Source organism: Vanellus vanellus (assembly GCF_965231255.1).
Source record: "Vanellus vanellus genome assembly, chromosome: 5".
Taxonomy (NCBI): Eukaryota; Metazoa; Chordata; class Aves; order Charadriiformes; family Charadriidae; genus Vanellus; species Vanellus vanellus.
The window spans coordinates 59,823,078-59,840,236 of NC_138910.1; the positions used below are offsets into that span (position 1 = coordinate 59,823,078).

At 38.0% G+C, this 17,159-nt stretch overlaps 1 protein-coding gene across 3 annotated transcripts in view; it reads left to right on the forward strand.

Moving 5' to 3' along the window:
- The window catches only part of COL11A1 (collagen type XI alpha 1 chain), a gene marked incomplete at both ends in the record, with an annotated part of 162,576 nt that overhangs the window by 136,208 nt on the left and 9,209 nt on the right, over positions 1 to 17,159 (forward strand). For all 3 annotated transcript variants that reach the window (XM_082483933.1, XM_082483935.1, XM_082483934.1), the window contains 5 exons: positions 990 to 1,043; positions 9,641 to 9,694; positions 10,122 to 10,229; positions 10,337 to 10,390; positions 16,968 to 17,021. In XM_082483933.1, coding sequence (XP_082340059.1) covers positions 990 to 1,043; positions 9,641 to 9,694; positions 10,122 to 10,229; positions 10,337 to 10,390; positions 16,968 to 17,021 — 324 coding nt within the window. The remainder of the gene's footprint in view (positions 1 to 989; positions 1,044 to 9,640; positions 9,695 to 10,121; positions 10,230 to 10,336; positions 10,391 to 16,967; positions 17,022 to 17,159) is intronic.

Here is a 17,159-nt window from a genome sequence, read left to right on the forward strand (position 1 = left end):
TGTGTTAAGGATTTGTGCTGGAACTGCTGAGGAGCACTAAAAATAGAGCAACTCTGAGCATAAGAAAGGAGTGCCACAGCCAAATAATCTTCATTAGCTGACCTGATGAAACGAAGCAAAACCTTGATGTTTCTGCTTTGAGAAAGTTAAGAATTATCTGAGCAATACCTACATTAAGCATCAAAGTTCTTATATCTTATATTCCCATATTAAAACCTCTTTTTTTATTATTATTTTTTTTAATTTATTGCAAGAAGATAGGGTTCCCATTTTGGAAAGTCTCTTTCTAGCTCTGGAAGTTCTGATTATCAGGGAATTATCCTATACAGTACAGTTTGAAAATAAAAAGTGCTAGGACATTGAACATATGGTTGGAAGTAGGTTATAAACTGGGGTTTATCTGCAAACTTCAGGAAATTAGTATCTGTACATCTTACTTAACAGTAAGTACTCTTAGAGTATTGGGTTCCTGAAGACAAGCTTATCAAACTGTTCGGCAACCCTGAAATATTTAAGAGTATCACAGCTTACTAGATGGAATAGCCAAATGGCAATCAGTGCACAAAAGATTTTTCAAGATAAAGCCACCCAAGGGGCAGCTAACTCACAGATCTAAGTGAAAAATTTTAGAAGTTAACAACTTCAGCACCTGAGAAAGCAAAAAACTTCTTAATGGAGTTAGGCAGTAGGCTAAGACCGTATGTTACTTCTGTGCAGCCACTTTCTGGTCTGAAATGTTTTGTCACAAACAGGAAGAGAGAAAAAGAATGATTGCATTGGGTACAGTAGCAAAAGCTGTTAAAAATTTCAAAAGACCACCCTAAGAAAGTATTTGCTGAATAAGCAGCTATATTTCTCTATGTCTATCTATGGTACTTGCTTTCCATCCATTGAAAGAGGTCAACATATTGCAGATATTTGTTGCATTTATATAACAGGATAATAACTTTATCTTTTGTTACCACTGAGCTTATCACTTTCCATTGCAGGGTCCACCAGGTCCTTCAGGTGAAGCTGGCCCACCTGGTCCACCTGGAAAAAGAGTAAGTAATGTCTCGTTTTCTCCTGTACGTTTCTCTCTGTCTGTGACGCTATGTTCTAGAGAATTTCAGCTACTTGTTTTCCATGTTGTGATGGTCATATATGATGTTTGAAGTGTCTTTTAAGTAATGTAATAGGAGAAATGAAAAAATAGAAACAGCAGAGAAAACCCTGTAACATGGGTTACATGGAACATGGGAACAAAAATACATAGGGAAGAATGTAGTCCTTATCTGTAAATGTGCATGTTCTTTTCGCCCAAGTGAATTCAGTGTCTGTTAGGGTAAGAATTCAGTGTCTGCTAAATTAGTCTGCTTATAGGCATGAGGGATTATGAGAGAAATATAAGACTCCTTAGGCATGTGACTGCTGGCAGGGAGCAGGGAAAACATGTCTGCTTGGTGTCTTTAGCCTCTGAAACAAAATAATTTCAATGCAGCTTTTGTGCAAACCTATGTCATCCCCTCTGCATACAAAATTATCAGACATTTCTGTAACTTTTGAAGCCCTTCCATTATTTCTAAAGTCTTTCTAGCTTCACAGGCTTTACAAATGTAGCTAATGAAAACCAGTAAATAATACTATACTTATAGAACTGTAGTAGATGCATCAACCTTTAGGTCTGCTTCAGAGAGCAACTAGATGGAGTTTTTACACTCTAAAAAAAAAAAAAAAAAACCAAGGAAGGGGCTATCATTAGGCTATCATTAAATGTAAGCTGAGAGCTGTTTAACAAAATGTGTTAAATTGCTCTATTTAATAGGCTTGAGTGAACTGACATGCCTAATTAGTTTTATCTGTTTTACACAATAATCTATTTGCTCCACCAACTTGCAAAACATTTTATAATACTGTGATTATGGTAGCATTAGCAACTTTATCACTAGAACTTAAATATGGCTCGACTGAATATTAGCAATTAGTATGTTTGTTCGACATCAAATTAGAACTTCCTACTTTATTATACAGAAAGGCAGCAGCTCATTCCTAGCAGACTGAATATATTGCATCTAATTGTACCTAGACAAAAAACATTTTAGAAACACAAATATTATGTCACCTGTGGTTTGACGCATTTCCAATTTAGGGAAAATGTATGGCCAAATATTGCCAAGTAATCCCATTCCTGAATTCTGAAGAAAACATTTTGTAGAATCAGATTGTGCATTACTTTAGTACCTGAACGTTTCCAGCTTGTAGAGAGCCTGCATTGTATTGATATTATACCAGAGAGAAACAGTGAAGGATTGAAAGCGTCATACTTTGCTGGCAGAATGAACATACAGCTGATAAAAACTAATGAAGAGCATTTTTTATGGTAGAATCAATTCCAACACAAGGCCATAAAAAAGTGTCCTTTCATCCGGATCAAGAAGGACATACCATTTCAGTAGTAATACTGCTGTCTATGGAGGTGCAGCTCTGGTTATACTACTAGAAAGCAACATTCCACCCCATTTTTTGCTTTTCTGTCTCCGAAACGACAAGCTAGTAGAGCTCAGGATTATATTTTTAAATCTAGTCCCGTGAACTCTTCAACTGTACAGTCTCTTTATTTCTGTTAGTCATTTTCATTCCCCTCTTCCTCTGTATTTTGGAACTGACCTAAACGCAGTTTCCCTGCCTGGTCTTATGAAAGTATGTTTATTACCAGATTTCAGAGTTTTCACAGAATCACAGAATTTTTTCAGAGTTGGAAGGGACCTCTAGAGATCATCTAGTCCAACTCCCCTGCTAAAGCAGGATTGCCTAGAGCACGTTACTCAGGACTGCATCCAGGCGGGTCTTGAAAATCTCCAGAGAAGGGGACTCCACAACCTCCCTGGGCAGCCTGTTCCAGTGCTCTGTCACGCTCACCGTAAAGAAGTTTTTCCGTGTATTTGAACGGAACTTCCTATGTTCTAACTTGTGCCCATTACCCCTCGTCCTGTCACTGGGAACCATTGAAAAGAGCCTGGCTCCATCCTCCTTCAACCCACCCTTTAGATACTTGTATGCCATAATAAGGTCTCCCCTCAGCCTTCTCTTCTCCAGGCTAGAGTCCCAGCTCTCTCAGCCTTTCCTCATAAGGGAGATGCTCCAAGCCCTTAATCATCTTAGTTGCCCTTCGCTGGACTCGCTCCAGCAGTTCCCTGTCCCTCTTGAACTGGGAAGCCCAAAACTGGACACAGTATTCCAGTTGTGGCCTCACCAGTGCAGAGTAGAAGGGGAGAATGACCTCCCTCGACCGACTGGCCACACTCTTCCCTATGCAGCCCAGGATTCCATTGGCCTTTTTGGCAACAAGGGCACATTGCTGGGCCGTGGAGCAATCATTTTGAGCAATCTGTGGCTAGTACTGCTGGTGGCTGCACAGAGTTTTCTCACTGTATCTAGGAGACTTCAGGTACACATACATACTTACAGTGACACTCAAGTGAATGCGAAGAATAAACAATTATTCCTGGTTATTGATGGGTAACAGTAATAGGATTACTATTAGTTTTTGAGATAAGCAAATACCAGAACTGCTTTACTGTGGTGCTCTAAAGACTTTGACAATAAGTACCAGAGCCCTGCAGATTGAGCAAGGGTCTCATTGACAAGCAGTATGGTGAATTTATTTCAAGAAATACCACTTAGGAAGTACATGTCAGAACAATAAGCCCGTTCCAGATTCCTACTCTGAAGAAGTAAAATTGACTAGCATGCTAATCACCACTTAGACCAAGTCTAAATCAATACATAAGGTTAAATCTATGGATGAAACAAAAATGGGTCATTAGAGCAGCCACAAAATGTGTATCCTAATTAATATATTACTTTCCAGACCTAACAATTGCTCTTCCAAAAAATATTTCCACCACTGCCTTTCAGAAAGTCCTAATACCACAGATACATTGGTTTCTCCCTTATAAAACTGAAAGAATCTTCAGAACAAAGTCTTCTATTCAGATGAATGACTAGATTAAATACATATATATTTATAGGCCAAAAACATATCTAAGAAAGGCAAACCTTGTGATATAGTCATTGACAAAGTCTCTCAAAGTAATTGCATATAATCTTGATATTTTTTATTAAATCATAATTAATATTTTACAGATCCTGACTTCTGAAATGATCTGTGCATGTACCAGTTTAGACAAATATATGCGCAGAAGGCTTTATACATCTACGTAGTTATAGTGCAAATAATCATACTAATTGTGCGTGCATTTCTAGCATGGATTTGTGCACATACTTTTTAGAAAATCAGAGCTATGAAATCTCAAGGGAAACATATAGCTGAAGTGATTTTATCTTTAATAAATGGAAGGCTGGATTCTCTAGGTCAATGCCAGAGAGGATCAATGCCCAAAACACCAACTGATTTAAAAGTACATACTCATTGGATCAGACTTTCAGGGACTAATTTAGTATTGACTAAACTCTATTTTTTAATTCAATGATGTGTAATGTAATGCATTCAAAAAATAGTAATTCTTTTAAAGAGCATCTTGTCAATGAAGTAAAAGACCATGCTCAACATTTCCTGTATACAATAATATATATGCATACACCTTGTTTTACTTGGATACTCAAAACAGGTTTTTATTCTGTATAAATTTTATTTTGGTTTATAACTTAATAAGAGAAGATACTAACAAAAATACAGGAGTAAATGTTGGAAGTATTTGGGGAAAAATATTTCTCATGGTTTAAACAAGACTTCTTATACTTGGTGACCCCCAAAAATATATAGTTCTAAAACAAAATGACATAGTTCTAAAATAAAATGAAAGTACACTGAAGCATTTCCTACTCTTTTCTCGGGCAGAAAGAGTCGGCTAATGGAATACTGAATGCAGAATGTGAATGAGAATAGTAAAAGTAGAAATAAAAGCATGCCATAATTATTAATTTAGTCAAACAGAAAAAGAAATCATTCTTTCATAAGTATAGATGGGAAAGCTTGAACAATTAAACTATGATATTTTAGTGCTAAACGTAGCATTCTAGCCAGCCAGTGCTAACAGTTTCGTATCATCTTTCTGAAGAATGCTCAGCAGCAGCTAAATATAGTGTTTCCAAAAACTATATTTTTATGTTATGCCATCAAAGCCTTATGATGCAAATGAAAGAATTTTTAAAGTAAACTTATACTATTTAAAGAAATCTGTTATAGCTACTTGAAAAATTGATCACCATTCCTAGTATTTCTGCTACAACACAGCACACAAGCTTACTAGGAAACATGCATTTGTTTCAGTTTGCAGATTTCAGTGCCCATTTAGGTACCTTGCCAAATCAAGACCTCAGAGACTAGACATAATGGCTACCACTTCATCGACTGTCATATTTACTTTATGTTTATAAAAATATGCAGCACAATAGGCTTTTTGGTAGAGGTAGCCCACAGCAGATTGCTGACTTGACTTCTCAGCTATCCAGGACCCAACTGTAGCCTTACCAGTTCTGTCTCATTTGAGAATGGCTGATTTTAGAATGGCTGCTCTTCATCAGCACATCTTCCTCTTACTGTGGGCTTTCTATCATCAAATCCCTTGACAAGTACTCAAGGAATGAGTGGAAATCAGCCTAGATTGTCTAGAAAAATTGAGGCATTACATGTACGTATATTACATTCCAAACTGCACAGACAAATAGTCTAGTACAGCTTTGGGACAAGAAACCCCTTTTCTAATCCCTTTCCTGTTCTATGCATGTTAAACACATGTAATATTGCTGTCTGAATTTCTCTATCTGCAAAAAGAGAAGGAAACTTGCCAGCCTCACAGAAGGATGTGGCTTCTGAAGTGTTCTTAACTGTTCCGAAGACAAAAACTGCGTTATAAAGTTTCCTTTGTTGTTGGAGCAATGTAAGACAACCAAGGAATTCAAATTGCCATGGGCTTGTCAGTGAAAGTTCTGAGCTGTCCAAGCTTTCCTGTGGCTCATAATAGCATCAGCACGGACCAACAGCATACTGTATGAAGACTGTGTTTCTGAAGAGGTGTAGCGTTTTCCAGCTTCTCCTTCCAATATAGGAGATAAGTGAGTTGTGATCAATGAGAAGTGGAACACCTCAAAAGGCATCCTGATCCAATGCCTGCTTATCTAGAAAGGTCGATACAAAGACTGAATCGCTCCACAGTTATGTTGTTACTATTTTCTTCTGAAACCTAATTCTTTGCATGTACTTCTGGGACTTTTTTTTTTTTTTTTGGTTTTGCCATAGAGTTCTGGGCAATATCTCTAATTTGAATTCCCTGATTTCTATCTGACAAATGTTAAAAATAGCATGAGGAAAAGACACCATCAAACAACATTCATTCTTGAAAAAAAATAACATATACAGTCAATAAAAATCAGCACAGATAGTACTTCTTGCTTATGTTCCTCGCAGCTTTTCAGTGTTTTAGGCCCTTCAGCTGTGTTTTCTGCTGTTTGGCTGTTTTCTTTATTAAAGTCAATTAGATGTCCAGATCACATATGCATAAGGCTTCATATATCAATCTAAAAATGTTAGAATTTAAAGTGCAAGACTAAGATACACTTTTGTGCTAAACTGGAGGGCATACTGTCTGCTTTAAATAAAAGAACAGAATTCAATACTGCAACAAAGCCAGCCTCTAAATTTTGAGATGCAAAAGTTTATTTGGTTAGTTGTCTTTATAGACAATGTTGAATAACTTAGGAGAAAAAAAAAAAGAAGTGTTTCTAGGAAGGAGATTTTTTCCATTTTGGCTACAGCATCATGCTGCCTCAGCAGGGTGCACACACCACTTAAAACTTAAGCTGATTTTCTCTTTTGCTTGAAAATGCACAGAACACCTGAAAAACATACCAGGTTCCTATCTTAACAGATTGAGGAAATGTGGTAATGGTTTTCTGTATTAGAAATCATGTTTTCAGTCAGATGACAGACAGCTATAAACTACAGTTTAAATTATTTTAAAGAAATTATGAAATACTGAAGAGCAGAAAAGAATGTCCAATAGGTTCACATTACGAAACTTGAGGACGTTTGTTTCTGTATGAGTTCTTTTCTCGTCTCGGTTCTGCATAAAATGTATCTGGCAATATGTCCAAACTTGAAGTGTAATGATCATAAAAATCACCATGGTAGCTTGGGTGGGGAGGGTGGGGAGCGACACGTTAATTTAAAATTATTGTTATAGAGATCTTTTCTGCCTGTTAAAATTTACCAGACACTCTAACAACTCAAGTGTAGGAAGGTAAGATAAACAATAATTAGCAGTCTTTCTCTGTAGAAGCACCATCTGTGCCATGCCAGCAATCACAGCCTGTTAGAAAGAGCAATTTGTTCAGCTGCTCTGTGCTTGGTGCAGCATTGGCACTGTTTGATAGTGAATGCACACCCTTTGTTTAGCAATCATGATTCATTGTATTTGTAATTTAGCGATCACAGTGTTTTTAACCCTGCTAATTCATGTTGCAGCTGCATTTCTAGATTATGCAGAGACCATATTTCTCAAATACAAACTACCAGCCAACCCTTTTCGGTTTCTTAGGTAGATTATAATCCATAAGGGAAATTGAGCAAAAAGAATGTTCAAACAGTAAAGACAATGGGCATGTAAATTAATTCATGTAAGTAAAAAAAGTCCTGTTTCTAAAATGTTCCTGAGTTTATGTATATACGTACTAATCATTTTTTTTCTGTTTTCGCTGCAAACTGTGATCCACCCAACCAATTACAACTACGCAAAGGGGTATAGGCATCAGAGATTATTATTGGAACAGTAGTGATTTAAAATATTCTTCCTGTTTTAAAGAGTCGGCAATTGGACCACATTGCCCAGAGCTGTTTAGCTTCTCTGTATTTTGAGGAGGTAAAACCAAGTCCTTTACCACTTACAGCTCTTAAAAATACCAAAGAGAACAACCGTTGATACCCACAACAAATGACCAAATTCCACCATAGGTAATTGAAATCATTTTGCATTACCTTTGATGGAAAGCCTGAACTATCTTTGTTGTCCAAAAGGTTCATACTGTACTGCAGATGTTCAGTTCCACCCTGGAGAAAGCTACATTTCAGAAGCAAATGAATGATATTAATATAATTCTATGTAAACAGTTCTAAAATGAATGTGAATTTCTAGGAATTAAATTAAAACTGGTGGAGTTGCTCAAGGTATGTGCTATGTGCCAATAGTAGTGGGCGGTGAAATATATCAGGCTATAAGAAGTTTGGGCTAAATTCAGCTCTAGTATAAAAAAATAAGGTCAAAGTCTGGTCTAAAGCACGGAGCTCATAAAGCATACAGGTAGATCCTTGACTGGAAGAACAGTTCTTGTCTGTAAAACTAAGAATGTGGTTTAGTGCTTTACTTTCAGGGGCCTGCATTTTTTTGGCTATTGTGAAGTAAAAAACAGTAAATAAATGGAAGTGATTGAATTGTTCTTGTTGCTGGTCCCTAGATATTTTTTTTTTATTTCTACACAACAAACGGCTTGTTGCATTAATTAACAGATTAGTCTTAGGGAGTAAATTTTAGAGATTCAGAAAATCACCTTGTATTTTGATCGTGGTCACACTTCTTTCCTTTTGCTTTAAGCTGCTCATTGGTTGGCAAGAAATAGGTACTCATAATAAAGACATTTCCCAGGCTAAAAATTAACCTTGTAGGAAAACAGTTGGTCCATTAAATTGAGTGCATCTTTTCTAATCTAAGTATATATAAGAGAACCATTTTCAGAAAAGTTCATTAGATTCTAGATACCGATTCTGTTCATAACTGAAGGTATGAATATTAATTCTCTAACCTGAAAATTAGCCCTTGATGTTCTGGAGAAGAAAAATGTCTTTTAATTTTCAACTGAAACCTTAAGAAAATGAAAGATGGGTGACATCAGCAATAACTAGACACAGTGCTGCCAGACAACTGCCACTCCTGTTTTGTGGCCTTCACCTGAACCTTATCCCATCTCTACATCCTCCTGCAGTACCAAGTTCTATCTTCTTAGTCAGAGTTTTTGTAGAGCAATAGCAGAAAACCTGTTACCAAGAGCTATTTGTAGTCAGTGTCTTTATTTCGTTCCTTACAATCTGTAGTCATGTGATTTTTTTTTTTCCTTTCATATTTACTAGATAATATTAAGGCATGTATCGATTTTTGGCTGTCCGACTGTAATCAAAAGGCTTATCGAGCCCAATTCAGAGAATAAAGAAATATATGCCATTCTGTATACTGTAGAGTGATAGGCTCTTTTGGAATCTGTGGACAAACTACAGTGAATAGAGAGACGCCAATGCAAAGCAAGTTTAAAACTTACTGTATAGGTAAATTAGTATTGTTCTTTTCCTTTTACATCCTGTTTTGATGTTTTTCCAGGCTATTTCTTTGGTTTTAACCTCATCATACCAGAGGTGTTAGGTGATATATATTCTTTTAGATATTCTCAAATACCAGAAAATTTTATAAAGGGAAAAGGAGTGATATGACAGATTGGATTTTTATCCTGTGAATAAAATGTCAATAAAGAAATATAGCATTCATTTGTTAGCATTTACTACTTATTAATACAGTGGAAATTGCACTCCCAGAATTTTTTCATTGCTAATATTTTAGAAAACTGAGATTATGAGCTCAGTCTCCATCTTTTACAGGGACCTCCTGGAGCAACTGGTGCTGAAGGCAGACAAGGTGAAAAAGGTGCAAAGGTAATATATTCAAGATTTTTTTTCAGGGCATGGAAAAGTAAACTATGTATAAATGAAAAGTAAATCGCTTATCATGCACTGAGTGTGAAACTTATGAAAGTAATAATAGGTAAACTCTAAAATCCAAATTAAGACCCAGAATTAGTAGCAATACATAACGGACTACACGGTGGACTTTCATCAGTGCAGGCCCAATTTAGCTCACGCCTGCAGAAAAGCAAGATGAGCATGCTTTGCTGGCACCACATCTTTATATGAAGCTACCAAACTTTTGTTCAGAAAACAGTCCTGTGCAGAACACTGTTTTAGAACAGCTTTTAAAAAACAGAGTGAGGAAACTTTGTTCTCACTTTGCGGATTGTGTATCCCTGCAGTGCCAAGCTTAATCAGCTCTTCCTCTCTGACCTGCTGCTTATGTTCTTTCTAGGGTGAACCTGGTGCAGAAGGGGCTCCTGGCAAAACGGGTCCAGTTGGTCCACAGGGACCTGCAGGAAAACCTGGCCCAGAGGGTCTCCGGGGCATTCCTGGCCCTGTGGTAAGCAAGCAGAGCATATATAATATGCAAGCCCATATAGCAATAATATTTTAAATGTTGCATTTCTTGTATATCCTCTAGTAAAGCAAACTTTATGGTTTTTGTAGGGAGAGCAAGGTCTACCTGGAGCACCAGGTCAGGATGGTCCTCCTGGGCCTCTGGTGAGTACCCTTCCTTTCAGTGCCAAAACAGAAAAAGCACCCTTTAAAATATATCATTAATGTGTCTGCATTTACAGAAAAATGAATGTGCAAGTCAGTTCTTAGCACAAAGTCACTATTTTTCTATGCTGGTAAAATCTGATACGCGACTGCCGTCATTTTACTGCTCTACTGTAGCAGGCAGCTGTGCTGGACGTTGCTGAGTTATAACAGGTTAAAAGGGGAGTAAGGCAGTATAAAACCAAATTCTTGAAAACCCCTGAATAGAATTAAAAATAAATATAAAATGAATGAAGCTTACAACCAAAAAGTATACTTCTGTTCCCACATCAGGAAAGCTTAATACCTTAAATCATTTTGTTTCCTAGCAGTGGTAAATTTTGTACACCCATTGATTTTCATAACTGCTAGTTAGGAACATTATTCATAGTGTAAAAGTTTAGATCATATCTATTCCTTAGAGAAATAAAAAAAAAATAAATCAGAAGTAGGGCCAAAAGGGGACTTCTACCAAAGAAGAAAACATACTACTTCTATAAAAATGAACAGCAGCAGCATGTCTGTTGTTCATTGTGACAGTCCCAGGAAATATAATCCATGACCAAAAGTGTTTAAAAGGGTCTGAATGAACCAAGCTCCCAGTTTCTAGGGCATCTAGGACATACCACATTTGTGCTCTGTGTTGATATGATAAAAACAAGGGAAACTTATAGATGACACATTATCAAATTATATCATTGCTACTATTTACACTTGCTATTTTAGTGCATTTTTTTCTAACATGCTGAAAAAACAACACTGTGAACACAAATTGCACAATATTCACAATATTCAGCATTATGTGCAGAAATTCAAATCTAAACTATATGGCCAGCAGGTTAATTCTTCACATGTCAAGCAAAGGTGATCCGATTTAGTGGAAAGATCTCATATCCCTTGCTTTCCAAACTCACTGAAGTAGAGTTCACCCCTGTTATCACAGCTGAGTGACACGCTGGGAATAAAAAGCTTCAAAACAAAACGTGGACTATTATAGTTTGGTGGGAAAAAAATAAACAAGTGTTACACTCAAGGCATTTTACAGTTTGCAAGCAGTGTTACCACATCCTACATAAAATCCACTCTTTTGGCCAGAAGTATGCAACACATGCAACCAGATTACGTTAGGAGAATAGGGCAATAAGGGGTTGTATTCTACTTCAGAACTGATGTGGATCTTAAAGGGAAAAGGGAAGGCCATGAGTAGGAGGTGTGAAGGAAATCCTCTGTTCCTTTTCCTCTATAGATTTAGAGGATACAAAAGATATAGGTCCTTGGGTAGCCTTAATATTGAAAGTTTTTGCACTTAAGCTATATACATGAACTCAAAATCTTTCCAAAGAGCATTCATGCCTCCCCAGTGAGAACTCAGGGCCTGAACATCAGCTATAAAATTTCCATATCAGACTTTTCCAGTATATAAAAGTGAAAGTGGTAAGAATGGGGATTTTAAACTGAAATGCTGCATAAATTAAGACTTTTACCCTAAACCAGTCTTTCACGTTTGTGTGCATATGTGAACATGAACAATTGCCTTTTCTTTCATTGACTGAAACACTTTCATGGGTGAAAGTATTTGGGTAACTATGTACATTTCAAAAAAACTTCCAAACATGCAACTTCTTACGCTCTAAGAGTTTCAGAACATATATTTTTATGCCCTGCACACAAGAAAGATATTTTTTTTCCCAATGAACAGTGACTTGGTGCATAAGAGTATCTTTTGATCACTTCTATGTACATAATTATAGATGGCATTACAATGGCACCTACATATAATTTCATTTTTCTCTGTCCCTTAGAAAACAATAATAAGCAAACAATATGCTGACGAAACCTGGCTAAATAGAGAGCTTTGGCTGGACCTCAGGAAAAAAAGGAAAGTTTACATTCTCTGGAAAAGGGGGTTGGCAACTTATGAGGACTATCAAGATATAACAAAGCTATGTAGGGGAAAATTAGAAGGGCCAAAGCTCAATTAGAACTCAGCTTGGCCACTGCAGTTAAAGACAATAAGAAGAGATTCTTTCAGTATATCAATAGAAAAAGGAAGACGAGGGAAAATGTAGGCCCACTGGTGAATGAGACAGGTGCCCTAGTGGTGGAAGACACAGAGAAGGCAGAGTTACTGAATGCCTTCTTCAGTCTTCACTGCTAAAGCTGTCCCTCACAAATCCCATACTCTGAAGGCAAAGGAGAAGGTCTGGAGAGAGGAAGATTTTCCCTCAGATGAGGACCGGGTCAGAGACCACTTGGCCAAGCTGGACATTCATAAGTCCATGGGCCCTGACGGGATGCACCCACGAGTGCTGAGGGAGCTGGCAGACGTTATTGCTAGACCACTCTCCATCGTCTTTGAAAGGTCATGGAGAACAGGAGAGGTGCCTGAGGACTGGAGGAAGGCTGACATCACTCCAATCTTCAAAAAAGGCAAGAAGGAGGACCCAGGGAACTATAGACCAGTTAGTCTCACCTCTGTCCCTGGGAAAGTAATGGAGCGACTCATTCTGGATGTCATCTCCAAACACGTTGAGGAACAGGAAGTTATTGGAAGTGGTCAACATGGATTTACCAAGGGTAAATCATGCTTGACCAATCTGATAGCTTTCTATGATGTTATAACTGGTTGGCTGGATGAGGGGAGAGTCGTAGATGTCATCTACCTTGACTTTAGCAAGGCTTTTGACACTGTCTCCCATAACATCCTCATTAGGAAGCCGAGGAAGTACGGGCTAGATGAGGTGACAGCGAGGTGGATTGAGAGTTGGCTGCGGGACAGAACTCAGAGAGTTGTGATCAGCGGCACAGAGTCTAGTTGGAGGCCTGTAACCATTGGTGTCCCCCAGGGGTCAATACTTGGTCCAATTTTGTTTAATATATTCATTAATGACCTGGATGAGGGGACAGAGTGTATCCTCAGCAAGTTTGCTGATGATACCAAACTGGGTGGGGTGGCTGACACCCCAGAGGGCCGTGCTGCCATCCAGCGTGACCTGGACAGGATGGAGAGCTGGGCAGAGAAGAACCTAATGAGGTTCAACAAAAGCAAGTGCAAGGTCCTGCACCTGGGGAGGAAGAATGCAAAGCACCGGTATAGGTTAGGGGCGGACCTGCTGGGAAGTAGCTTGGAGGAGAAGGATCTGGGGGTCCTAGTAGACAGTAAATTATCCATGACCCATCAATGTGCCCTTGTTGCCAAAAAGGCCAATGGAATCCTGGGCTGCATAGGGAAAAGTGTGGCCAGTAGGTCGAAGGAGGTCATTCTGCCCCTCTACTCTGCACTGGTGAGGCCACAACTGGAATACTGTGTCCAGTTTTGGGCTTCCCAGTTCAAGAGGGACAGGGAACTGCTGGAGCGAGTCCAGCGAAGGGCAACTAAGATGATTAAGGGCTTGGAGCATCTCCCTTACGAGGAAAGGCTGAGAGAGCTGGGACTCTAGCCTGGAGAAGAGAAGGCTGAGGAGAGACCTTATTATGGCATACAAGTATCTAAAGGGTGGGTTGAAGGAGGATGGAGCCAGGCTCTTTTCAATGGTTCCCAGTGACAGGACGAGGGGTAATGGGCAAAAGTTAGAACATAGGAAGTTCCGTTCAAATACATGGAAAAAATTCTTTATGGTGAGCGTGACAGAGCACTGGGACACGCTGCCCAGGGAGGTTGTGGAGTCCCCTTCTCTGGAGATTTTCAAGACCCGCCTGGATGCAGTCCTGAGTAATGTGCTCTAGGCAATCCTGCTTTAGCGGGGGAGTTGGACTAGATGATCTCTAGAGGTCCCCTCCAACTCTGAAAACTCCGTGATTCCGTGAAACCTTACACTATAGCTCTTTGTTGCCATTCATTTTAACATTCTAATTTTGTCTAGTCTCATGGATAACATATTGCTTATAAGTTAGAAGTTGGGAACAATGAATGAGAAGCTGCAAGGAAAAGGACTCCCCTGTGCTAAGCCCATAATAAAAACCTCTTCTCCCCAAAGAGTTTATGATGGGACCACCACTATAGTTTTCAAATGATGTGCACAATTTACAAATAAAATGCATGTAGGACAAATCAGAAAACTGATCTCCTCAGTTACAATTCTGTGCCAAAATCTAAAAGCCAATGAACAATTATTCAGCAATAATAAACATTCCTTTCTCACACATCAGTCACCAGAAGCCTCCAAATACATCATTAAAAGATCTTTCTTCCACTTCAAATCTGAAGCTGAGTATGTTAATAAGCTATATACTCCCAAATGCACAGGGTTCCTGTCAGCTCAACAAGAACTGTTTTTAGATGCACTGCTGCAACTTAAGCTTTATTTTGGATTTTAAAGAAGTAAAGTTTATGTGTAAAAGTTACTGAGGTTAAGTCTCCCTCCTTCCCCTCCCTCCGCGGCAGATTGCTATCAGGAGAAGAATATGAAAGCAGATTTGCTGTAGAGCACAACACACTGCAGGTGAAAATGTCTGATTCTGTATTCCAAAAGCTTAAAAATTTCACTTTTCATTCATGAATTATGTATTTGCCTAGGCCTTTGCATCTAATGATATCCCGAAGTAGAGATGGAAAGGATATGCACTGAATAATATTTTGTACATGAAGTGTTATGGCACTTTTGAATCTGTGCCAGGTTGAAAAGGTCACTTATTACTGCTATCCATATCATAACTTCCCAGATGTCTACTGCCAGCAGGAGACTAGTAGTGATGAGATACTGACTTAGCCTAGCAGCTCTCCACCTAATGCATACATGTTGAATGTGAGATTAATAGCCTCTGAGAAATGAATGCCTATTCTGGGCTTGCATATGCACTGCATGGCCTGAATTTTTCACCTCATTCTGTACAAATTACACAAAACCAGCACTGTCATTGTTACGAACCTCAGAAGATTTCTAAAATCCCTCAAAAAATTATAAACAAGCATTAAAATAATTAAAAATAAAAAGCTGGAAAAAAACAAATCAAGGAGATTTTAATAAGCTTTATATATAATCTTTTTCTGTGCCATCTATCCAGTTATTTTTTGACTACTACTAAAATATTATCTTTTATGGATCGCTCTTATGATCCCAGTAAAGATAAAAAAGGCACTGTAAGGGAAAAGAAGCTTATGTCAAGTTATAACAAGATTATTCAGTGGTTTTTGCAAGGGTTTGTGAAGAAAGTAAGACCGATCCATGCGAATATGTTTACCCTTTGCAGGCGTTTCCCAGGTAGCAAGACTGCAATGGAGTTTTCCAATAGATTCTCTAAGCATCAACTTATATTGGAACCACTTGAAAAAAATGAGTCTTTTGAGTTGTTCACTCCCCACATACATCCCAAAAAGATGGAAGGGCTTGCAGAATGGTTCTGTTGGCTCTATGTTGGTTGTTCACAGCTCTGTCTCCTGCCTCAGCATATTTCTGTTTACAGAAATCTAGCTGCATGGAGTAATGTTTAGGGACAACTGCAGTTAAAACTCAATAATGAACATTTATTACTTAGTTTCATAAAGTAATATATGACTTTATTCTGGTGCAGAAAGGATGGCTTGTAAATACAAAATAAAAATTGTAAGCTGCCTACATGAGCAGAGCCATGTAAGCACCTAAAAAGGTATAAGTTTAACACCTCTGTAAGGAAGGGGTCTTATCACTATCCAACAAATGAGGAGTGGAGGCCCAAAGAGACTAAGGCATTTCCTAAAAACATTTAGGATTGGCCAGACTAGTATGACAGAATCTAAGTAATTTGTGTAACTAACCACATTGACAAAAGTGACAAAGGACCATAAGCTTGTACATGGCAGTGGAGCTAGCACACCTAGATCACATTAAGTAAGCTTGCAATCTTGAGAAGAAAAGACTTGAATACTTAGAAAATGTAGATTTAAATGCATTATTCATAGTCATACAGGAATTTCAGGTGACAAGTCAAGGAAACCATAATCCCAAGACAACACCCCGAGTGCTGAAACAAAACAAGAGATAGTTCTCCAACAAAACAATACTGAGGAGCAGTTACTATAAGCAACATGATTTATATTCTGCAAAAATCTTACTGAGCTGTAGTAAACTGGGAGAAAACAAATTAAGAAGATGCTTCCCACTGTCTTATGAAAGAAAGGGCTAAAATAAGCAACTAAAATAAGGTACAGCAATTAAGGTGGAAGTAATAATTGAAAGCATGTAATGTAACCACAAGCGCAATTAGGCTAATCAACAAAAAATTATTTGAATATTATTTTAAGTATCACTTGCTTCACTGGATGCTTTCAGTGTTCTTTAAGAGTTTAGTTGACCCTTAGCTTCACAGATTTATAATCTTACAGCCCTTTATGGGTTTCTAATTATAAAGTAATTTAAATGATACAGTAGCATCATTGTCTTTTAAACGCACTTCTCCATTTTATCTTGGGCCCTAAATCACATGCCGTCAGTCAAAACTATCAACCACTGAATGACTCTGTATTTTGATTTACACTGCCTTTAATAATATTTCAATAAAATATGATCTGTACAGTTTGTTAAAACTTATTTTAATGTTACTTCCCTTGATTTTTTTTTAGGGTCCACCTGGCTTGCCTGGCCTGAAAGGAGATCCGGGTTCCAAAGGAGAGAAGGTATACTTTATTCACTGTTAGTGCCTTTGTAATTTTGATCCAGTCTAAAAGTCTGTATAAAATTAGCCGAAAGAAACACTAGGGTTTTTGTATCAGAAAGCAAGACTGTGTCTACCAGTCAGTTTCGCATAGCTGTAA